The sequence below is a fragment of the Mustela lutreola genome, chromosome 4 (assembly GCF_030435805.1).
Source record: "Mustela lutreola isolate mMusLut2 chromosome 4, mMusLut2.pri, whole genome shotgun sequence".
Lineage (NCBI taxonomy): Eukaryota > Metazoa > Chordata > Mammalia > Carnivora > Mustelidae > Mustela > Mustela lutreola.
Window position 1 is genome coordinate 201,280,914 of NC_081293.1, and position 23,862 is coordinate 201,304,775.

Sequence of the window (23,862 nt, forward strand, 5' to 3'; positions counted from 1 at the left end):
GATGGTTCACAGTTGGGATGGGGAGAGGCCAGATGCTTTTCCTTTTGGCTAAATTAGTTCCTACATCTTGACATCGAGAGGGTCGAGGAGGGAAGGTAGAACAGTTCTAACCGTATCAGAAACGTTGGTCATAGTGGGCCCTGATGTGCAGAGACCAGGACTAACTGGGACTTCAGAGTCTCACTCGCTGGGGCAGAGGCGGACGTGGGCACCAAGAGGCCCATGAGCTCGCGGTTTGCCCTTGGGTGGCACATACTTTTTCTTGTCTCTGTGGTCAGGCAATCTCAGACTCCCTGGGTGGATGAATCGTTCATGGGGGAGCCCCCAGGGGACGATTAGTCTTTGCCCTCGTATCTGAGCATTTAGAAAACGGAGGACTCTCTTCCGAGTGCACGCGTCCAGGACTAGAGGCCCTTTGGGTGGCACCGCTGCTGGCATTGGTGCTTGAGGAAGCAGCCCGGCATGGCGGGGGCTGTCCCTCTCTGGCCGCCGTTGTTCGTCTGGGACAGCACCGTTCTGCGCTCCTTCATGCCAAGTAATCTCGAGGTGTGGTGTGGCAGGCTTGGGGCTCCGTCTTGGTTGAACATTTCTCTGCTGTGTGGACCCCTGAGCCGTAAAGGGTCAGTTTCAGAGTCTAGGAAACGGCAGTGTATTCTGTACGGGATTGAGGTGTGTGAGGGAGAAGTGACCTGCCGTCATGCCCCAGCCCCCCGCCCCCCTTGCTGACCGCCGGGGACAGCATCCCGATGCTGAAAGTGTTCCACACGTGGACAGGAAGACCCCGGACATAGGCCTTTGTGCGTGAGTGGCAGGGAGCCTCGCCGAGGGAGCTCGGAGCTGAGATGCCGCCAAGGTTGGGACGGCTCCTTTGTTCTGCTGCTTGGGGAAGACCATGTTACGGCGGGTGACCCTGTGCCCCACGCAGGCCCTCGCCCCAGAGCTGGTGCGGCGGGGGCAGTGGATCGTAGCGTGTTGGGTGGACACGGTCTTTGCCAGAGGCAGCCCGACGTGCTGCTGGGAAGGGCGGCCCGCGCAGGAGCGTGGCTCCTGGCACCGTCGCTCTGCCCTCCTGCAGGCACTCGGCGACACTGCGGTTGTGGAGTCTGGTGCCTGTGGGGGGCTTGTTTCTCAGGCGTTTCCCCCGTTTTGTTTCTTACGTAATAGAGTCAATGATTGTTTCGGAGTAGACGTATGCCAGCCTTCCTGGTCATAGAGAACTCTTCACGTACGTACCGAGTCATCGGTTGTGTTTCTTTCCCGAACAGTGTTTTCATTTTTAAATTCTTTATTTAAATTCCGTTAGTGAACATATATATTACTGGCTTTAGGGGTAGAGTTTAGGGACTCGAGTCCTATTTAATTAATAGCCAGTTCTCCTCACCTGCCGGGCCCTGCTTTACCACCCGGCTACCCCATCCGCCACCCCCTCCGGGCCCGCAGCCCTCAGTGCGTTCCCAGGACTTCAGGTTCTCTTATGTCGGTCGTCTCTGCTTGTCGCACTTCGCCTTCCTTTCTGTGTCCGTCAAACTGGAACAGTGGACGAATTCTCACGCTGTCCCTGGCGGGGTCCGCGCTAAAGCTCTGTCTGCGCTGCGGGCGCCGGCGCCCTGAACACTTCTCTCCGTCACTTCCCAGCCTGTCCCCTAAGAGGACATTAAGGACCAGTGTTTCCCGGCACTGATGGTGTGTGTGCCGTCGTGTTGGGAACACCCGATACCCTGTGCACCACACACTCACGCGCACGGGAGCAGAGGTCCTCGCAGAGTCGGGCCGGCAGAACACGGGTGTTCCGTTGCCTTCTCCCTCAGCTGCCGCCTCGGCGAGCTCGCCCCCTTTGGCCCCGAGCTGGCGTGGGGGGTGTGCCGAGGGCCTCACGAAGCCAGGCTGCGGGCCGCTCTGCCTGTCCCCGATGGTAGGAATGTGCTGCTGACCAGCCCGCAGCCAGAGCGGATGACCTCCTGCCTGAGCCTGCGGGGTGCCTGGTAGGGTGCCAGGACGCACACCTGCGACCTGGAGCTGGAGGAGGCGAACCTGGGCTCCATGGGTCTCGCCCACCGTCTCCCCTCATCTTCCCCTGAGCCACGGCCTGCGGACTGTCGGGAGGGTCCACACCAGGCGTCCTGTGTGCGCGTCTTCATACCTTGTCCCGAAAGGCGGCTTCGGTTTGATAGCTTACATCTTCCTCAGACGAGTTTTCTCTCACACCGCTGTTTAGTTTAGGTCTTTGTCTCTCTAACTTCCGTGGAGCGTTTCTGCGGACAGCCGCTTTCTCCCAGAGGCCTCCAGTTCCTCGTGTGCGTGCCTGGTAGACGCACAGCTGTTCTGGGACGCCTCTTCTTTTGGCCTTACTTTATGCCGGGTCACCTTGTGTGGGCTGCAGTGGTTGCTGGAAAGGGCACCTTGTTCCCAACCCTGTCTGGGTGCTCCTAAGGGCTTGGAAGCGAACGGCACAGTCTGCTCAGGTGCCCGCCCCTGCCCGATTTCCTTCATTGATTTTCCTTTATTGTCTCACGTGAGTGAGAACGGAAGTTGCATATCGCCGTCTTGTCCAGTGGCTTCAGTGCATTCTTGGTTCACTGTTGCTGTTTCTTTTTAGATGCAGTGGGGAGGGCAGAAGGAGGGAGAGAAGTTTTTTTTTTTTTTAAGATTTTTATTAGTGAGAGAGCAGGAGCATGGAGGAGGGGCAGGGGGAGACCAGATTCCCCACCGAGCAGGGAGCCCAGTGTGGGGCTCCATCCCAGGACCCTGAGATCACGACCAGAGCCGAAGGCAGACACTTGATCTTGCCTGAACCACCTAGGCGCCCCTTGGCTTACTCTTTTTTAAATAGTATCAATCTTTTATTTTTTTCAAAGGTTTTTTATCCCTCCTGAGCCGGGAGCCCAACGTGGGGCTCGATCCTAGGACCCTGGGATCATGACCTGAGCCGAAGGCTGATGCTTAACGGACTGAGCCACCCAGGCACCCAAGGACAGACTTTTAAAGAAAGAGTTCCTTGGCCCTTACCTCGCTAGAGCACTCCGTCGACCAGCTGGTGCCTTCCCACTGGCCACACTGGGGTTGGACGTGGAGTCGAAGCGCTCCGCTTCCTGAGCAGCTGGTCTGGGGCTGACTCGGGCAGGGCAGAAGCACCTTCACGTGCTGTGCGCGCTGACAGAGGCTCTAATGTCCATTGTGGTTCTCTGTGTCACCGCGTTTTAACATGAAGATGTCCCCTGGTTTTGTTTATTTAAATTTCCTTTTAAAGAGAGGGTCAGGGCAGTGTTGCTGACGGGTCGTGTTCACCGCTGGCATTGAGGAGACGCAGGCCTGGGTCTCGTCGGGCCCCCTGGCGCAGCCATGGCGCACGGGAGGCACCTCCTGGCGCTGTGCGCCCTTTCCTCGGGCGGGGGTACAGTCCCCGGGTCACCCCCGGTGTGTCTTGCTGAGTAAAACAGCTGTAGCAGTTCCTGGGCACATATCTCCATCTAAAACAGATTTCTGAAAGATTTAACGGATACCAGGATTTCACAGAGGGTGGAGTAACTGAGAAGAGACTGGAGAAATCACATTATGTGAGTATGTGAACCTGCAGAAATAGAATGTTTATCCTGCTTTATGATGAGCCTGGTCAAGGTTTGTTTCAGTCAGTGCCAGTTATATCACCTGTCCCGTCTCCGGGAGGTCCTGCTTCAGAGCGGTGCTTACTGAGGACTGTAGGGCCAGCAAGCAGGCCCAGCAGCACGCTTGGGGCCCAAGGGCTCCTTTCCCAGTTCAGGGGACACCCCCGCCTGCCATGCCCACGCTGGTCCTGTCCTCCCGTGGCTCTGCTGCAGCAGGAATAGGGCTGTAGGACCCTGAGACCTCCGGCAGGATCGCTGCAGGGTCCTGGGGGGTGGAGGGCGGCTCGCAGGTGGCCGCCTCCTTCCTGTACCGTTCTCTTCCTGGCATGGTCCTCCGTCTTCTACCATTGGGTTGGACGCAGGGGTCGGCAGCGTCCTACGGTAAGGGCTTCAAACGTGACCCCTTGTCCCAGGATGGGCCCAGCTCTGTGGAGGGAGGCCCAGTGATTCTGGATGGATCCAGGAAGGCCAGCCACAGACGAATGTGTGAAGCCCTAGCTCGCGATCCTCTGCTGTCTTCGGTTTCCGGCTCAGGATCGTCCTCCAGCCAGCCGGTGGCTGCCACAAGGTGCAGGATAATCCCAGCAGAGGGCTCGGTGTTCCCGGTCCTGCTGGCTTCAGTGCTGCTGTGACACATTCTGCCGGGGCTGTGGGGTAAGTGGGATCCAGCCCCGTCCCACCCCTGCCCCTGCCCCCAGCCGCTCCGCAGGGTTTGTCCCAGAAGCTGTGCGTGTGGGGTCTCCCTGGGAGGCTCTTGTGCTTTCGGGAAGCATCTGGCCGTCCCCGCATTTTTCAGGCGTCTGCCCGCTGTGCGGCCTCGAACACCACACAGTCGACGCCACACGGGAGCTTTGAGGTCTTAACAGAGGCCTGTCGAGGACCCACGCCTGCCCGCTAGCCACGGGAGAGGCGCCGTGGGCCAGGCCCGGCTGTGGGGCAGGTGGTCGTGTGGGGCGGCCACACTGAGGAGGTGCGGTGCGGCGCCTTCTGGCCTTGGCTTCAGCCGAAGTACTGGGGGGAGCCGGCAGCGCTGGGCCTCGGGGTGCAGCTTCCTTGCAGACTGCTCCGTCCTGGCCCCTCGTGTGGGTCACGTGCCCCGCGGCCCAGGTGGCAAACTTTGTGCTCTCCCTGGCCTTCACCCCAGATCTGGGTTCCATGTTCTGCTCCCAGCCCTACAGCCCCTCCCTGCTGGGGCCTGGGCCCTGCTGTGACTTGGTTTCCCTTCAGGTGATTGGCCGTGGTGTGCTTTCTGGGTGTCTGATTACTCGGAGAACTAGTCCTTGCCTCCCTAGGGAGCAGGCGCGCCGGTCTGCCTGCCCGGTCCCGCTTGTGTGTCCCGGTGTCCCGTGTCCACCATTTGCTGGCCGGGACTGAGTCCTTGTTGAGACGCGTGCTCGGACCCCCTCGGTTGAGGAGACATCTGAGGCTCTGTGACGCGTCTGTGTCCCTGTTCCTGTCCCAGGCCGGCCCGTGGCCAGTGTGTCCTCCGTCCCAGGCCGGCCCCGGTCTGTGCCGCTCCCTGTACTGCTTTCCCTCCCTTCTTGCCCCACTAGCTGTTGGTCCTCGGTGCCGTGTCCTGGCCGAGCCTGACGTGGGTGGCACTGACCTCGTGGTGGTGCCGTGTCCGGTCCGCGTGCGTCCCACACTGGTCTCCTGCAGCAGCACAGGCCAGGCCCTGAGGTTTGACTGAATCTTCCGATGGGCCGGGGTGCGTTTTTGGATGATGTTTGTGCCCACTCCCTCTGGGTGGGAGTGCGCCTGGTCTCAGGGAGTGTAGCCCTGCCTTGCCCGTGCCCCTGCCGTGGAAAAGCAGTCACGACCGAGGCCTTTTGGATTGTACTTATTTGGGGAACAGTGATCCTGTTATTTCTGGAGGATTGTTTTCATTTGCATGTCATCAAGCCGGACTGTGTCTGGGCTCCGTTTGGGGAGAACAGCGAGGTGCCAGAGGGGGCCGGGGCCGGGGCCGGGCCACCGCGGAGCATTCCTGTCATAGCTTCCTGGTGACTTCAGTGCGCTTTGGCTCGGGAGCCTGGCAGAGCACGTCTGTTTTTAAATCTTGTAACTTGGTGCTGGGGGCAGGACCAGTTCAGGCGTCTTTAGTTTTTCAAATGAAAACGGTGCTCGGACTCTCGTCAGCAGCAGGAAGCTTATTCATGCGCACGAAAAGAGGCCGCAGAAATCACAGCGACATAGTCCATTGCGTGTGGGTCACGGAGCTCAGTGCGGCTTATGTTCTCCAGGTACTTGGTGTGTGCGTCGTCCGGTACAAACCAGTCCACGGAACGTGGCTGCCGCGTGCTGCGCGCCACAGGAGGGGAGTTCTGGTACTTCACGGAGGACAGAACATCTGGAGAAACCCATTGAAGCAAAGAAATAAAACGTGGCTTTCCGCAAGTGTGGCTTTGGGTCTGGGGATGACGCACGGAGGATGTTGTCGGGCTGGCTTTTGTTCAGAAAGTCGTCCATGCCACCGGGGCCTCCGTGCGTTCGCAAGTTGCCCGCGGGTGGGCTTGCCCAGGCGCGTGCTGCCCGCCGCCCCCCGAGCGCCCAGCAGGGAATCAGGCCTGCTCTCCTGTGTCCCTGGGCTTCCGTCAGAACCGAGGCCGGAACAGACGCTCTGAAGGGGGGATGGGGGGCGGGCGTGCTCTGGCCCAGGCGTGGTGGCCCAGGCGGGTCGGTGCTTGGGACGGTGAACGGGACTGCCTCGAAGCTCAGCAGAGGTGAAGCCGGGTCTGTCGCTGCAGCACGGACCCTCAGAAGCTCCCTATGCGTTGCTACAACGCATAGGGAGCAGTGGGGGCCTGACCTGCCCCTTTGTAACCAGTCCATTCTGGTACGGGGCACGGGATGTCCTTCTAGACGCTCCTCCCTCTCCGTCCCCCGTCCCCGTGCCTCTGGGTCTGCCGCGGTGAGGGGCACTCAGCCTGGGGGACTTCCCGCCCCTCTGCAGGGACCAGGGCCCCTGCCGGTGCTGTGGGCTCTGCGGCGGGAGGGAGGCACCGTGCAGGGCTCCGAAGGGTCCGGTCCGGGGAGCACCGTCGTTCTTCAGACCAGCACTTGTGTCCCCTTCCTCAGTCTCAAGGTGTACATGCCCCCGACCGGGAGATGGTGGCCTCCTGGTTTCACAGACCTGTCGGGCCTGTGAGCTTGGTGCGCTCGGAGTGGGCCCAGTGAGTGCTTGATCGGGTCCGTGGACTGAGCCCTTGCAGGTGGTTTCGAGCGAGGAGTTGGGGCAAGATCACGATCTAATCTTTGCTTCTCATTCCCTTCATCTCTTTTCTCGAAGTCATTTTTTCTGGTGTTTGAGACACTGTCCAGTTTTGTGGGAGTTTTGTGGGGTCAGTGACATGATGGTCCTTGCTCCAGACCCGAAGACCTCAGGAGCTCTTGGTGAAGTGATGGGCCTGGGGGAGTCCTCTGTAAGGGTTGACTGTGGGGCCAGGAAGACAGTGACGTGTGGGACAGTAGGTGCTTAAGCTGCACGTCTGAGCACTGTTCGTGACCGGGTCGCTGTGGACCCGACAGCCGAGCTCTCGGCCCTGGCCGCCCACCCCGATCACGCGCTGATGGCCGCTGCAGGGCCCGCGCAGTGGGGCTCGAGGGAAGGAGCCTCGTGGGCGTGAGGCCTGAGTGCAGCGGCACTAGGATTTGCTGGGGAGCACGGGAGATAGACGCCGACCTCTGTCCGGAGCTGGTGGCTGGGCTTGGGCACTTGGGACAGGAACCTCATGCCCGGGTCGCCCCGCGGGACCCCAGCTTCCCGTGCCCTCCTGCAGTCAGTGACGTGCTTGCCTCCTGTGCATGTCCGGATCCAAGAGACGTGGGAGACGTGGCTCCTTCCCCCACGTTTGTGGAGGGCCTGGAAGCCTGCAGCGTGCACGTGTTGTCTGTCTCTCCGTATTCCGAGCGTCCCAGACTCGTCCTCGAGCTTAACGTCTTAGAGACTTCGGGATTCTAACCACACAGCAAACCCAGAACGTGATGCGTGCCTGTCTGGGCCTGGGGAGCGCAGTGGGTTTAGCGCAGAGAGGCCTGTGTGCAGGCGGGACGGCCCAGGCCTGTGTGCAGGCGGGACGGCCCAGGCCTGTGTGCAGGCGGGACGGCCCAGGCCTGGCGCTGCTTGTGCGGCCCTGTGGCGGCCTTCCACCTCGGACGACGAAAGCAAGGCCGGCGGTCTGCGCCCTGATCCGCCACCGCCGCCTCCGTGGGGGGGGTCCTGGGCGGCCGTGGCTGCAGGTGCTGTGGAGGCGACAGGGAGGCACCTCTTCTCTGACAGGCGCTGGAGTGGTGGGCAGGGAGCGCCTCGGATCCGAGGACCCCTAGGTGCGGTAAGTAAGCGGGGGTGGGCGTGACGCCTCCCATGTGCCCCGGTCCCGGTGCCCTTGCCACGTCCGGGCCGGCTGCCTACGAGCCCAGGCACTTATGGGGAGGTCTGGACCATGTTCTGAACTTGGGCTGACGTGTTCTTCAGTCCCACGGTTGATCCCAAGGTGTGACACTGGGGGACTGGGAGGGGCGGCCCGTTTTCCTTCTGGGGCCAGCTTCCTTCCCAGGTGGAGAGCAGGCTGAGCAGGGCCCTTGGAACGCTCAGGGCGCAGAGCTGGTCCTGGTGTCTGGGCCACCCCGCCGGCCAGTGCTCTGGTGCCCCGGCCACAGGCCCCTCCCTGTGTGTGGCTGGCAGCAGGGCGCCCGTGGCCACTGAGGTCCTGGCTCCTCGCCCTCACCCCCCGCCACTGCAAATTCAGGCTTTGAAGTCACGTCCCCGGCCAGCAGGGACCCCTGTCACCCACTCCCTGGGGCCTTTGCCATGTATCTGGGAGCCATACTTCTGTTGTACTTGCCCCAAACAACACGATGCCTCGTAGCAGACCACAGACCCCTGAAGCGGTGGGCTCCCCGAGTGCTCCCCCAGCCTCGATCTTGGCTCCGTTCTAGGGTCCCTGCTGACTGCCTTCCTGCTGCAGATGCAGGGTGGCCCTTGGCTGAGGCGCCCACCCCAGAGTGACGTGACTGCCAGGTCCGGGCGGCCCTGTCCTCTTAGTTCTCTGACTCAATCACCAGCTCAGGTTTGAGTCTGAGACTCAGTGGTCAGAGGCCCTCCCCAGAGACGTCTGCCCGGGCCCCTCGCGGGCTGCCGGGCATTCCCTCCCTCCGTGAAGGTCCGCCTGCGTAAACGACCCCAGAGCTGACACATGATCTCGGCTGGCAGGTGGGGCGTGTGGGCAGATGCGGGGCAGAACTGGATGGGGGCTCGTGGCCAGGCCTCACTGCGGGGCCAGGGGTCCGAAGGCCAGAACACGGGGAGCGCCTGTGTTGCGTCCAGAGCTGGGGGGATTTTCAGATTCCCGCTGGGAAACCCGCCATGCCAGCTGCGTGTTGCGGGCTGCCCCAAGACTTCCTGTTTCTCTAATAATTTCTCTTCCTGGTGTGGGTTCGCCGCCTCCAGCGCGGCCATGACTGCAGTGGCCGGTGCTCCCGTGTGAGGGCAAAGGTCATACCAGGGCTCGGGGGCCGGAGCTGGAGGCTCCGAAGCTGATCCGGGAGAAGGGCTTCTGCGGGCTCTGGAGGAACGGAGGCGGGCGCGCTCTTTGCAGTGCCGAGCTGGGGCCCTGCTGTGAATGAGCATGTGCCCGCACCTGGCACGGGAAACGTGCGGACGGCCCGACGCACTGTGTCTTGGGAAGTGGAGCCAGTGCTGCTCTGACGGGCCTAGCGTGCCGAGACCTGTGCGCTTGGAGTTTGCACCAGGAAGACGGTGGCCTTTCCGTGGGGCTCTGGTTCTACGCGTGGGCTGTCTGGCCATCCGGTGATGCTTGCATCCCTCGTGGTAGATGCCCCCCTCCCTGTACGGGGCAGAGCAACTGCAAGGCTCAGGGAGCGGCCTGGCCTCCCCGGGCTTGTTCCCGGGGATGGAGGCGAGTGACGGCGTCGTCTGCATACTCAAAGGACACCTTCCTCTAAGCTGCGCGTCTGGCCATTGAGAGCCTTTAGAGAACGAAGTCCGAGATTTCAGTGGTCATTATAGCTTGTTTTCTGATTTTACTTATCGTGTCTAACGTGCGAAACCGCTTTCTGTTTCTACAACAAGTAGACACACACCTTTCCAAGCAGTGAGGACGGTCCCACCTCGGACGTGTCTCTGGGGTGACAGACGATCTGTGCAGTCCCGGCCTCGGCTCTCTGCGGGCAGGGAAACAGGCCGTGAGGTCCCACCTCCCGGCCAGCGGACCTCTCCTCCCCTTAGAGGGACAGGTTCTAGAATCCAGGCTGCCCGGCAACGGGACGGGAGGCTGCATCTGGAGCCTTTTCCTAGCAGGGTGCTAACCATTGGGTTGATCTTTGTGGAAAGTCTGGCCCCCGCTGGCTTTTAGTAGGCCGTGTGCTCTCCTGACAACGTGTGAAGTTGCTGGTGTGCCCTGAGCCTGCCCATCCACCCCGCCCCAGCTTAAGGTCAGGCCCGGATAGCCTAGGTGGTGGACTCAGCATCTCTCTTCTGCAGAAGCGTGGGGGCCCCAGGACAGGTGCAGAGAGGAGCCGTGAGCTGATGCCCGCCCCGTCCTGTGCTTGCAGGTGTGGCCGATGAGAACGCGCTCCTGGAGGAGTGCCGGCGCAGAGGCCAGAGCGCGCTGCCCGCCCAGCCCGCCAGCACCAGCGGCCCGTCGTCGAGGTCTCACAGGCCGGCCTCCCTGCCCAAACCCGAGTCTGAGCACGTGCACGAAGAGGAGGACGAGCCAGGCAGTCAGCGGGCCGCCGGCAGCCCCTGGGACCCCTCCGTGCTCTCTGCAGGTGTGCAAAGGGAAACCAAAGTGGAGCTTCCCCGCGGGGACGCTGCCCCTCCCTCCCGAGACCAGAGAGGACCGAAATCGCTCCTGTGCTGTTGTGTCCTGACCTGAGCGTGGTGAGGCTGGGCGGGGGCGCGCCAGCGGCCGCTCAGAGCACAGTGGTGGGAGGAGACCCCTTGCGCTCAGCTCCCCTCCTGTGAGATCCCCCAATTAAATCGGGGTGCCCGTCTTCCACGGTGCTATGGAGTGTGTTGTCTTGGGCAGAGGATGACAGGTGCTGCTTTTACCTTAAATGTCCCTTTTTGTCACTCTGCGCTTAGGCTTGAGCTCGAGCTGCTCACGCATCCTGCGGGCACCCTTCGGCAAACGTCTTGCATTTGCTTCCTCACCCCGTCCTCCCCCTGCGCTCGGTTACAGAGACAGCAGAGCCCCTGGCTGGCCCTCCTGTCACCCCGCCTCCCCGGGGGAAGCTGGAGCGTCTCGGTCCCGCCCTGGACGCGCTGGGCGTTCACGACCTGTGTCCCCAGAGCCCGGCTCTGCCTTCCTCTGGCTTCTCGGCTTGTAATTTCTCATAGAGCCCTAGTGGGGCTTTGAAGTGAGCTCCCATAGAAGGTCCCGGGTTATTTCTGAGAGGACGGCTGTGCTGTGGCTTTGACCTGTGTTCTGAAGTCCTGGGTCAGGGGGTCTGAATTCTTGGTCAGTGTGACGCATTCGTGCCCATCTTTGTTGCCGCCACGGGGGCAGCACGGTGGCCGTCGTGTGCTGTGTGGTAGGGAAGACCTGCGTCCTCGGTCCCCTGTGTTAGGGTGACGTGAGGGTACGTGCGAGGCTCAGTGCGGGCCTCAGCAGAGCACACCGTCGCAGCTGTCCCCTTCCTGCCCCAGAACTTTGTCGGACAGGTGGCGCCTCGCAGCCCCTCCTGGTCCTCCTCAGGGTTTTGTGGAGGACGGAAGGAAGGCGCCACCCGCTTGACTGTGGGTGTCCTGGGGCTTCGAACCGCAGTGGGAGTGTACACGGGACACATGTGGCTCCCAGCTCCGCCCGGGGCGGGGCTGACACAAACCGATGGCCCCTAATGGAGACATTAGCCTTTCCCTGTGTAATTGAATGACAACTGGAGGGAGTCGGAAGGGCTGTATGAATTCAGAAAGAGTTCATTCTGCCTTGAACAGGCGTGTGGACATTTTCCCGGGATCGATTGTCAGCTCCTGGGACCGGTAGTCTTTGGGCAGGGGGCAGGCTTGTCGATTCTGTTTGCCTGAACAAGTCACTGTTAAGACGGTGATTTAGGGAGCCCTGTCTGTCTGGTTGGAAGGATGCCATAAGCCTAGCCCCGTTCCCAAGAATAAGGTGTGCAGAGATGGGCCCCCTGGTAGTCTTCCTCGCCACATAGCCAGGCTCCCGCGGCAGGACCGGGGCTGTGCTGTCCCCAGCAGAGCCGGCCCAAGGGGCACCTCCTGAGTTCAGAACGAGGCCCATGCTTCCCGGCGACACTGCTTGTTTGCTCTAGAACCGAGACTTCATCTGCCGAGTGCAGAAGGAATGAGCTTCTTGGAGAGTCCTGGGATCGTAGGGTTTTTTATTCTTCTCCCTGAAATCTAATGGTTTTGTCAATTTGTACCATCAGGCCCCCTCTAAGCACTGATTTAGCCCTGGCACAAGTCTTAGACCCACGAGGCCAGGGATGGACTCCTGTCGTGTCGAGTCCCTTCTCCTGGGCTGTGGAGAGACCTGGTGGCTTGCCTTGTATTCCCAGAGTGTAACCCCTCCCTGGTGGGGTGGCGGTGGCCAGAGCACCTTCCGGGGGCAGGGTGGTTTCTGATGCTGTTGAATCACCATGAGTAATGGGGTCTTGAAAAGATTGTCGGGTTAAGTCACAAGAAATTACAGCCTCGAGCCCCATACAGATTGTACGGTGCGCTCATGCCAGATGCTTAGATTGTCTTCTAAGCTGTCCCCAAAGAAGGGTCCACAGACGGAGAAAAGGATGTGACACAAAATCGCAATCGGGCACAGAGCTGGCGAAGGCTGTGCGGAGTAGTCCGACTGTCCCCTCCGCCGGGCTCCTTGCTGCCGGCAGGAGGCTTTGCTTCCCTGCACAGACCTGCAGCTCGGGGTCCCATGTTGCAGATGCGGGTGTCGGCCAGCAGTGAAGGGGTGCTGGGGCCCCTCCTGGGGGCAGACGCCCCGGAGCTCCGCACGAGCCCTGGGCTCGGGACACCTGGACGCCAGCCCCAGGTGGTACAGCCTGTGTGCTCTGGTGTGGCCTAGCGCATCCCATGGCGGCTTTGTGCCACGTTCCCAAGCCTTGGGTGATTTCTTCTTCAGGGTGAGCACCCAGTCAGGAACTTGTTCCCGGGGCGCCTCGGTGCAGGAACAGCTCCCGGACAGAGGGGCCCGGGGAGCCCGCCGGAGGCCGTGGGGCGTGGGGGGCCTGGCAGCTCTGGGAGGGATGCTGCTGGGCTGGAGGCGCACTCTCGCCTGCCTCTGCTGAGGACGCTGCATTCGTTGCTTCTGGGAGGGGTTCCCACGGGGTGGCAGGCCGAGGGCTGCCGCGCAGCGAGCTGCCATGTCTGCGCAGGGCAGGCCGGGGTGGCGACCATGGTGCAGCGGGGTGGTGGCTGGTGGCGCGGTCTTGCCCAGCTGTCGTGGCTGTCCCTGGGCCGTTGCTCTGCACACCCAGCCTCCTGTCCTGTCCGCCAGCTTCCCTCCGGGGACAGAGGCTTGTCAGCGTTGCATGCTGCGTGTCACCTGGACACGGTCCGAGTCCCGTGTTGAGGAAGGAGTCATGCTTTTCCTGTGTGGACCCCGCTTGGAATGCATGAGCCAGGGACACGGAATTGTTCAGAAGGAAAATTAAAGTTACTCAACATGAAGAAAATTCACGAACAAAAGTCTAGAATTGAGTCCTGAACTTTGTTTTGTTTCCTGCATGGGGGTTGGAGGGAAGTGCATGAGCCAGGCCGCCGGGGGCGGGGCCTTGCCTGGGGCTTGGCTGCCGGGCCTCCCTCCCCAGAGGCTGCGTCGTCGGCTGGGCTTTGAGGTCTGAGGTCGGAGTCTGCAGTGACACTGGTGCATCAGACACGTGGCAGTCTTTTGACATGGTTCCCCAGGTGGGACCCTGGGTGCCGGGTGGCACTCGTGCTGGGCATCCGAGTGGCCATTCTGTGGATTCTGTGGACGGACCAACTGTGCCGGGTGGCGGGAGGGCCCCTTCTCTCGGACTCATTGTCCCCAGACACAGATGCTCGAAGGAACTACCCTAGTGATTCTGCTTTACCGCGGAGCTCGGCGGTACCTGCCTCACCTGTCTGGCCTTGGCGTCGACCTCGAAGTCCCAGGGCCCTGCTGTCCAGGCTCTGCGCTGCGGTCCCGTTGTCCTGCAGTTTCAGATCCTTAACATCCGAAGGGTGTCTCTATCCTATGATCACGCTGCCGCTTTGTCCTGGGGACGGGGCTGGTGAAAGCTGCTTTGTGGCTGCCCTGCAGGGTTCAGAGCAGACGGTTTGGGCTTGGCTCGGTTGCCGCTTGAGGTTGGGCCACAGGTGCGGGCTTGGAGTGGGGTCGGGGGTCGGGGGTGGGGACCGGGGAGTGGGACCGTAGCTAGTCCCTGTGGAGCCTCTGCCTCGAGCCCTCTCCGAGCCCCAGGCCCTTGGCTCCCAGCACCTGCTGCAGACAAAGGCGGCTCCGGGTGCGCTGGACTGCTTGTTCTCGTCCGCTCTGCGCACTTGCGTCTAGTGACTGGGGAGCCCCGGGCTCCTTGAGGCTCTGCTGGCCACCGTCTTTGAAGGAGTGGTTGCAGGCAGTGCCTGAGCAGGGTCTTATGCCCGTGAGGCCCTGGGCCTGTCCGTAGGCTCGGGCTGGCCAGTGTCCCTCATGGGTCCCAGACGCACGGGACAGGCACCTCCCGGGTGGGACAGGTCCGTGGGGTCACAGGCCCAGAATCTTGTCATCTGTGCTGAAATTCCTTTAGTTGGTTCCACATTATTCTTCTGATAGCGCTCTACAATTAAAAATGCCTTGTGAGGGGCATGTTAATAGGGACTTGGAGCAAGGTGTCGCTGTCCCACGTGGGCCTGTCTGTGCAGTGGTAGCCAGTGCCCACTGGGGGCTGCGGCTGGAACATGGCAGCACCGAGCCCAGCCCTGCCCGGCGTGTGCCCCGGGGCTTCAGGGTCCCTTCTGGGTCAGGTGTTAGGACTTTATGACTGGTGTGGGGGTCGGGGGCCCCAGCTGCCAGCTCCACGGCCCCACCATGTTCCTCCGGGGCCGCCTCCCTCGTCCTGGGTTGTGGAAGCGACAGCCCGGTAGAGCACGCCCAGGCGGCACGGGGCGCGCGGATGGGGACAGACTCCTCGCCTCCCTCCGACGGGCGTCCCGAGCTTCCGGCCTGCGGGGACAGCGCAGCCGGCGTTTCTTCTTCTTGGGTTACTGTCCATGTGGTCGAGTCTGCTGGGGGAGAGGAGGCTGTCCTCCCCTCTGCGAAATGATGCCTGCAGGGAGTCCGAAGCCAGGGGCCCCGTCCCCCACTTGGTCGAGCCTCCAGTCACTCGTGAGGCCTCTGAACCCCACTCCCAGTGTGTGCCTTCGGGGCCACGGGCCGTTGGGTGCACCGCTCACGGCTGGCCTGCGAGCCCCCCGGGGGAACGATTCTGTCGGAGGTTTCTCCACAGGAGACCCACCTGGGACTGGACGGGCCACCCTGGTGTCCCCTGTTGCTCCTCCTTTGTGTAATCTCGTCTTTTAACGGACCCACAGACGTGTCCCCGGACTGGCTCTGCCTCCCTGTGTGACGCCTCACGGTGGCTGTCCGTCCCCTCGCCCCGATCGTGGCTGTTTGGTCCGCTCCCCGGACTCCCCTCTCCCGTGCCCTGCCGCTCTGTCTTCTCCCTCCTGTGGAAAACCCCGAGGCCACGCTCGGCGTGCAGGAGGCAGGTGTCCGGGGGGGGGGGGGGCTCTTCGTGCGTTGGCTGTCGGACCCCGTCTCACGGACAGAGGACCCACGTGCCAGGGGTTGCGGTTCTGCGGAAGGACGAGTGTTGTGCCCCGTGGTGTCTGCTGACAGGCCGCGTCTGAGTCCCAGACGGGAGAGGGGGCCCCACAGTGTGGCCATGTCCTTGAAAATCCCGAGAGTGCCTTCAGGGGGTCTTCTGGCAGGTTCAGGGCTGAGGGCGTTGAGGCCCAGGCCCACGGTGCCGGCCCATTGAAATCTAGCGTTGTTCCCCGAAACCAGCATCAGCTCGTGGGCTGGCTCATCTGTGCTGTTCTGCCACCGTGTTGTTCAGACCCATCCGCTCAAGGTCTTGAGTCACTTCCGCAGAACCAGAGCTGGGGCTCTCCAGGGGGTGAGGAGGTGAGGGCTCGCCTGTCGCTCCTCTGCCTCCACGTAGTACGTGGAGCCATGGCCTGCGGGAGACCGAAGGTTCTCCTCAGAGAAAGCGAGGGAATGGGTGGCCCAGAGCCAGGGAAAGGAGCCCCGCCCACAGCCGGGCTGCCCCGTGGATGGGACTCCGGCCTGGCCGAGGCTACAGGGAGCCCGTCCCCCAGGCCGTGTCTGCCCGAATTGGTTGGGGTGCGGGGTCTCGCGCGGGTGCGGGGTGGGGTTGGAGGGTAGCAGAGGGGAGCGTGGGCTGCATGCCCGCCCCCTGCGTGGCTGGGACGCTCTTGGAACCATGTCATAGGGCTCGCTGTGGGGTGGAGCGAGGCAGCCGGGGCTTCTGCTGAGGTCCAGGTGTGGCCTGGACAGAAGCAAGAGACTGGCTTTCCTGTGTGGGTTTTTTTCCCTAAACGCGAGGGAGTGTTTGGAAACATGTCGGCCTCTTAGTGGGGAGGCAGCCGTTGTTCTGCACAGTGTTTCACGAGCCGTGTTTCCTTAGGATCTAAAGAAGGTGGCAAGAGGAAGAAGCAGAAGCAGAGAGAGGAGTCCAAGAAGAAGAAGTCGACCAAAGGCCACCACTAGACGGACTCGCGGCCACACTCGCTGCCCGAGCTGGTGCCCCGGCCGGCTCTGTGTGGTCGCGGCACGCGCTAGCGCCACCTGCTTTGCCTCTGTCCCAAGACCACACCTCCTCAGCTCGGGGACGCGGAGGAGCCGGCAGTGACGGTAGTGGGTGGCGGTGGCCCAAGTGTGGAGCCTGCCCGGACTGCCCTCGCTTCTCCCAGCACTAAATCCGATCGTGTCTTCCCGGAGTGGCTCGGGACCCAGCTCCTTCTTTCCAGCCTTTCAGCCACCAGCTGCCGGGCTACTTAGAGCTCTCGAGGTGTGACAGGCAGAGAACGGAGTGTGTGTTCGTGGAATGGCTTCCTTCCTTCCTGGCCGCAGATTCCTGGGAGCTAGCGCCAGGGAAGGGCAGGGTGGCGGAGCGGTCTGGTGCATCGGGTGACCGCCACACGGTGCTCTGTCCTTCAGACGGGGGCGGGGGGTGCTAGACCTTCCAGCAGCTCAGCAGCCGGCCTGGCCTGGCCCATGGGGGCCTTGGGGTGACTCACTTTAGATATAAAGTCATTCCTTCCGTTTACTGTAGTTTTAGTCTCTAGCCTGAACTTAACTTCAGAGACCGTTTAAGTTTTGCTAAAACCCTTCTTTTTTTTTTTTTCTTGGACCCTTAATTCTTAGCATATGCACAGGATCCTACAGAATTTTGTTGGGTAAATGTCATCTCTGGGTCTTAGTTTAAGTGATGCTGGGGAAGGACGGACGAGGTGTTGACACACACACACACACACACACACACACACACACACACACACACTCACTCTCTCTCTCTCTCTCTCACGTGCCGGTACGGACAGGGAGGCTGAACAGAGTGTGTCCGCCTGTAAACATTGATTCCTTTGCAAACATTTTTCCTGGCAAGATTCTGTGCGGTTTCCTGAGCTTCTGTCTTTGCATGATCAGCTGCTGCTTAACCCTCTGCTCCCGACCAGACCCTGCCCCGCCCTCACCTTCCCTGCAATGCGCCCTGCCCGGGCCGCCCCTCCTCAGCCCGAGGGCGTGTTCACCTCGTGCTTGCGTGGGAGCGAGGAGGCCGGGCACTCGCGTCATGGTTGCGAGGGCCGCCAGCGGGTGCAGCCTTTGAATTTAAGACGACTGTTACAGGCAGGTTGGCTTGCTTTGGCTTTGTGGGGCGGAGGTGTGGACTGGCGGTCACTGCTTATGGGGAAACCTGCCCATGGAGGTGTCCTGTGTTTTCAGTGCTACCTACAGAAATAAAACGTAAACGCACCGCGCTGCTGCTCCGTGACGTCCTTCCTGGTGCCTGCACAGCGCCCCGTTACCAGCCGTTAACGGTGAAGACCGTTCTGGTCTCTCAAGCCTGCAGTCGGGAGCGATCCAGTGCGGGTTGGGGCGAGTGGCCGGGTCCGGGACGACTGTAGGGGGAGGGCTTGTGTGAGGACTGCACTCCCGCTGAGCTGACCTCGGGTGAGCCCGAGGCTGGCTGGCAGGGAGGGGCAGCAGAGGACTTGGGGGACGAGTGCTGTTTTGCCCGTCTGGGCCACGGGCGCGGTGTGACGAGGGCTACGCTGTGAACCACACGATTCTGGGATAAAAAGGCCCACCAAGGACCTAGAGCCTCTCACAAGGGGACGTGTGGCCTGTGGCTGTTCGTAAGGTGCTCGCCCATGGGGATCTGCCGTTGGCACCTGGGGAGGGTGTGAGGCAAGGTTTATAGCCTTGGTCCGTCACCGTGCTCTGAGGCCAGTCATGTCGGGACATGACATCTGTGGGACGGTGTCTTCGAGCCACACCTGGAACTGACTTCCGTCCAGCTCGGGGGCCCCTGGGCCTCACAGGCCCCGCAGGCGGGCAGCCCTCAGGCCTGGTGCTGGGCAGATGGCTCACTGAGGTCCCGTGGCTTGTACGGAAGAGCACGTGAGCTCACACCCCTGCTCCAGGTGGGCTACTGTGCAGAGGCCTGGGGTCCTGGGGCCAGTTCTCAGCGGACAGCTCTCGTAGGGCTCTGATGCCTGGTGGCCTCTTGGAGGGGCTTCCCAGGCGCTCAGCAGACATCGAGGGTGGCAGAGGGCAGGACACCCCCCGCCTCCACCCGCAGTGTCCTCACGCTGAGGGGCCCGCTTTTTGGGAACAGCTTGTGGGACTGGTTTGGGGGGTGGTGTGCCACGAGGAACTTCCCCTTACACACCTAGGGCCAAGTGCCACACCAGCTCGACCCAGCGTTAGGAGGAGAGGGCGCAGAGCTTGCACTGAACAGATGCTTCCACACATGGTTCTGAGACCCTTGTGCATTTGCAGGATATTTTATGACGGCGCCCGGGGGTCCTGCATGGTGGCACCCGGTCCCCAGAGCAGTAGGGCAGTGACGGAGCCAGGAGTGTGACACGGTACAATCTGGGGGGGGGGCACGACGTTAATAATCACATGCCCAGGACTCCTGACATGGCCTCTTCCCGCCGAGCACGACGGAGGCTCAGGTGCAGAACCTTCTGTCTGCTTGCTGCTCCGAGGGTCCCCTGGCCCCCCGCACCCACTGGGCACCTGCTTCCTGTGCCCGGTTCCCGTCTTGCCGGGTGAGAGTGAGGCTGGGCTCAGACGGTCGGTCATGCAAGGAGCTGCCGATGCTGGGTGCTCCTGTAGGCACCACGATGGGCCGTCTGGGCCCTGCAGCAATGCCAGGCTCGTGGCCCCGTCCCGGGTTCCCATGGTTTGGATCTGTTTCCTGTGTGTCCCTCCGGCTCCTACCGACCCTGCCCTCTGGGTCCCCCCCAAGTGCCCTCTTCTTGCCTGCATCTGGGGCGCCAGCTGGGCCCCACCTTCTCTGCTCGTCCTTCCCCGCGTGTGCCCCACGCGATTCTCAGCTGAATGTTAGGGGGCGGCTGCCAGGAGCCGCCTCCCAGCGCTGTGCCTGCCGAAGACGCCCTGCGGGGGCGGCGTGCGGGCTGACCTCGGCGTGGCTGGACGCTAAGGCAGCTGCCCTGCTCTCCTTGTCCCGGGTCCGGGTTTCACCGCAGCTCAACTCGGCACCCTTCGCAGAGGGCCATCCGCTTGACTGTGCCCCGATCACGGCTTCTCCGAGAGAGTCTCGCACCGTCGCTGTCCACCCCACAGTCGGCTCCAGCCTCGTGTCACACGTCAGGGCATCCTGTCCCAGACACGTTCTGTCCCAGACCCACCGGGGACCGTTCTTCTGGGGGCCCCGAGGCAGCAGTGGGTCCTCTCCGAGACGCCACCCAGACAGCGGCTGTCAGGAGGGACAGGCGGTTTTTCTGGCTCTGGCCCCACCACCTGGCCCTCGCGTCACCTGCTGCGCCCTCACCCGGCTGTGGACAGGCTAATCGCGGCCTGTCAGCCTTAATTCTTTGCCTTTGTCTCTGGGGTTTTTATAGGTTTCGCTTGATCAACAGCATTCACTCTTAGTGAACAAATGGAGTTCAGTTTTTATGGCATGAAAACTATTGTTTCTTTGACCAACTAGCCATTACATGGTGACCCGGGGTGGCCCCAGTTGACACGGGACAATGAATCTTGCCCGTTGCTGAGAGTGAGTGTGATCGATGGGGTAGCGGTCAGCCGTCTGGGGCTGGGCTTACAGAGAGCCGGGACTTCTTCCTGTCCACGGCCTGGTTTGGGGACATTTCTCCTCAGCCTGATGGAGCCCAGGTTGGGGTGGGGGGTGTCCCTCCGGTCCCCGCCTGCCCCTGGGGGTGCCACCTCCCGTGTTCCCGTTCTTGCCCCTGATCGCAGAGCAGCAGCCTGGGCGGCCTGGAGAGGGTGGCGCTTCTCCTCCTGGGAAGCTGTGTGGTTTCTCAGGGAGGCTTATGGTTAGGGAGCCCCGAAGCTGCCCGGCTTTATCCTGTCCCTTTACAAAGGAGAGCCCAGATTCCAGGAGGTCATGTGCATTTCTCAGCATCCACAGAGCTGGGCCATGTGGGATCTGGCTGTCCTGCTCTCACCGAGTAGACCCCAGACATTGTAGGCTGCATCTCCGTTGTGCTCTCTGTCTGCTTTCTGGGCTGGGATGCTGGAAAGACGATTTTTTCCCGGGTCTGCTCTGTGTCTGCAAAGTGAACTTTGAACACAAAAGCCTGAGGAATGCAGGGGCTCCTCCAATACCCACTTTGCGCGCTCGCTCCCTCCGAGGACAGCACAGTGGTCAAATGCGATCTCTTTCCAGTCCCCTAATGAACTTAGAGATTCTAAGATCTTTCTCGTGTTCCAGCCATTGGAGCCCCATCCCAGGACACTGAAACGCACAACTTTTTTTTTTTTTTTTTTTTTAAAGATTTTATTTATTTGACAGACACAGTGAGCGAGGAACACAAGCAGGGGGAGTGGGAGGAGCAGCAGGCTCCCGCTGCGCAGCGTGCGTGGTGCGGGGCTCCGTCCCAGGATCCTACTACAATCATGACCTGAGCCGAAGGCAGACACTTCACAGTCTGAGCCCTCCAGGCGCCCCTGAATCTCAGCCTTATCGGTCTGGAGGAATGACAACGCTGGTGATTATGAGAAATGTGTGTATTTAATGGGCTATTCCAGGACTCAGAGTAATTCTGGGTGCTGGTCTGGGCCTGGTGTGCCTGTATGACAGAGGCTCAGCAGAAAGCTCTGGTCTGGGCATGCCCCATTGCACAGGAGGGCACGGTGGGCCCACCTGTGACAACAGAATGTGCCAGGGGAGGGAGGTCAGCTTGGTTTCAGGGATCAGATACATTAAAATCCTTTGGGAAAAACTCAGGAGCTATACAGAGGTAGTCAAAAGTCAGCACAGTTCCCATATTCTCGTTTCCCAGGGTGACGCAGGCCCAAAGAATTGCAGGCCTGATTTCTGGATGACCAACAAAGGCTGGAAAACCGGGACACCCTTCTCTCTTCCTGGGCCAGCTGTTGCCACCAGATCTTTCCCCCACTGCCGATGATCTCATGGAGGGGGGCCACCAACAGTGTATCAGTCCACCCGTCTGTCCACCTGTGCATCCGTCCACTCACCCACCCACCCACCTACCTATCCACCCATCCAATTGTCTGTCCATCCATCCGTCCATCCGTCTGTCCATCCTTCTCTGCATCCACCCACCCACCAATGCATCCATTCATCCGTCCACCCATCCACCTGTCTGTCCATCCAACCGTCCATCCATCCACCTACCCACCCATCCATCCATCCATTTATGCACCCGTCCGTCCACCCGTCCATCCATCTGTCCATCCATCCACCTATCCGTCCGTCCATCCATCTATCCGCCCACCCATCCATCCGTCCGTCCATCTACCTATCCATCTGTCCGTCCATCCGTCCGTCCATCCATCTACCTATCTGTCTGTCTATCCACCCATCCGTCTACCCATCTGTCCATCCATCCATCCATCCACCTGTCTGTCCATCCAACCGTCCATCCATCCGTCCATCCATCTCTCCATCCATCCACCTATCCGTCCATCCATCCGTCCGTCCACCCATCCATGCATCCACCCACCCATTTCTCAGCTCACCTGTCCGTCCATCCATCCATGCATTCGTCTGTCCATCCACCAATCCAACTGCCCATCCATACACCCACCCATTGTCCATCCATCTAATGCACACTATGTCCAACATGTGTCCAGCACAGCAGAGACATAGTTATATGAGCTGCAGCCCCACCCAGCAGAGGGGACAAGAGGTGAGGTCCACAGGCAGGATAAATCCCCCGCAGCCCTGCTCTTGTTATGCCCCCTGCCATGGGCTCAGACATACGGAGGAATTCAGAGGGGCACATGCTGGTGGGTAGGAGCTTAACAGTTAGGCCTTGGAAGGCAAGAGGGCAGCCAGGCAGGTGTCCAGGCAAGGAGAATGGGCTAAGCCAAGGCATGGGATGCAGGCCGGAGGGAGGGAGGTGAGCCCAGAGAAGGGGAGGATTTTGGGTGGAGCAGAAGGAGGTGAGGCTGGCAGGGGGATGGGCCAGAGGGACGCAGCCTGCAGCGACAGCTGGACCTTGGACTTGGTGCTGAACGCAGAGCACACGGCATCACCCGAGCCCAGCGTCACCAGCCTGGCCTGGACACAGACGGTTCCAAGGAGAGTACGGGGGCTGCGACCCCCCTGCCTGGTCCCTGGGCCCCGCTGAATGAGCAGTGGGGGCTGGGCCAGTGATGGGCCTGGCCTGATGACTGCGTGCATGCTGAGCAGTGGTCATCTGTCACTCAGCACATGTTCTCTTACATGATGACTCTCACCCTTGGCTCTGGGAGTCCTGAGTCCTTTCTTCTGTCCGTCACCCCCCCCCCCCCCCCCAGACCGTGCCTTAGGGAACAGCCAATGAGGGGCCAGGCCGGAGCCATCAGCCTGTGGCATGGGATAGCCCCTTGCTGATCACCACGGAAGGCAGTCTGTTCTCGCTGCTTTAGGCAAGCCCCGTACTGTCCACCTGGGGTCCCCCCTGAGCAGGCCTGGAATCTTGACGGAGGCAGCCTGAAGGAGGGTCTGCTCTGCAGAGGAGCGCCCCGAGGGCAGAGCGGTCTGAGGGACATTGATCGCTCCCTGGGCAGAGGACCTCGGGGAGCCGAGTACTGTCCCCCCCCCCCCCCGTTTGCTGCAGCGACTGAGGCCTCTGTGTCATCTGCAGGAGTTGACGGGGGCCTCAGAAACGTACATTGGCATCCTAACCCAGGACCTGTGACCGCCCCCTGGTGCGGAGACCGGGACTTCACAGGCAGGATCCAGCCAAGGATCCCGAGAGCCTCGGGATTAAGGTGGTCCCGAAGCCATGGACGGGTGTCCTAAGGAGAAGGAGAGGGAAACTTGAGACACAGACACAGGTGGGAGGAGACCACGCGGAGGCTGAGGCTGAGAGTGGGTGACCAGATGCCCGGGGCTCAAGGCTCCAGAAGCGTCAGGAAAGGGGGTCTCCGCGGGGATTGTGGATCTCAGTCCTCTGGGCTCCGGACCTGCTTCGGGGATGGCAGGGCGAGCTTCGGTGCTGGGAGTGCTCCGTGCGTGGCGATCTGGGGGGGCCACCCCCGACGCTGACCCGTCGACCCCTCTGGCCTGCGGAAGCTGCTCTCAGAAATTCGCCTTGGAATGTGGATTCCGTGGCTTCATACTTGAGCATCCCGACTTTCAGACCCCAAGTCGGATATTTTCTGAGACATTTCCGTATTTTGACGTAGGTTAGTGGGAATTTTTCTTTAGCGAATGTCCTCTGGTCGAGCAGCGGCCGTGTAGACGGCCTGTCAGTGTCGGGAAGTGTTTATAAGGTGCAGGATCTCCCGTGGCCACACGAGGGCGCCGCCACAACGGAAACCGGGACCGGGCAGCAGAGCCTCCACCCCGAGCCACACGCCTGCGCGTGCACGCACACACGCTCGCACACACGCTCGCACACACGCTCACGCGTGCACGCCCACGGGCCCACAGGCACACACGCTCACACACCTGTGCACGCCCACATACACGCTCACGCACATGCACACGGAGACACGTGCACACACGTGCACGCGTACACGCTCATACATGCACAGACACGCTCACGCGCGCACAC

General features: G+C 61.4%; 1 protein-coding gene across 3 annotated transcripts in view; it reads left to right on the forward strand.

Moving 5' to 3' along the window:
• Positions 1-17,017, forward strand: part of DNAJB6 (DnaJ heat shock protein family (Hsp40) member B6) — a 62,237-nt gene extending 45,220 nt beyond the window's left edge. For 2 of the 3 annotated variants that reach the window (XM_059172399.1, XM_059172400.1), the window contains exons 9-10: positions 10,176-10,503; positions 16,263-17,017. In XM_059172399.1, coding sequence (XP_059028382.1) covers positions 10,176-10,498 — 323 coding nt within the window. In that variant the 3' untranslated portion in view covers positions 10,499-10,503; positions 16,263-17,017. The remainder of the gene's footprint in view (positions 1-10,175; positions 10,504-16,262) is intronic. The other variant, XM_059172401.1, reaches the window with a different exon arrangement.
• The last annotated feature ends 6,845 nt before the right edge of the window (positions 17,018-23,862 follow it).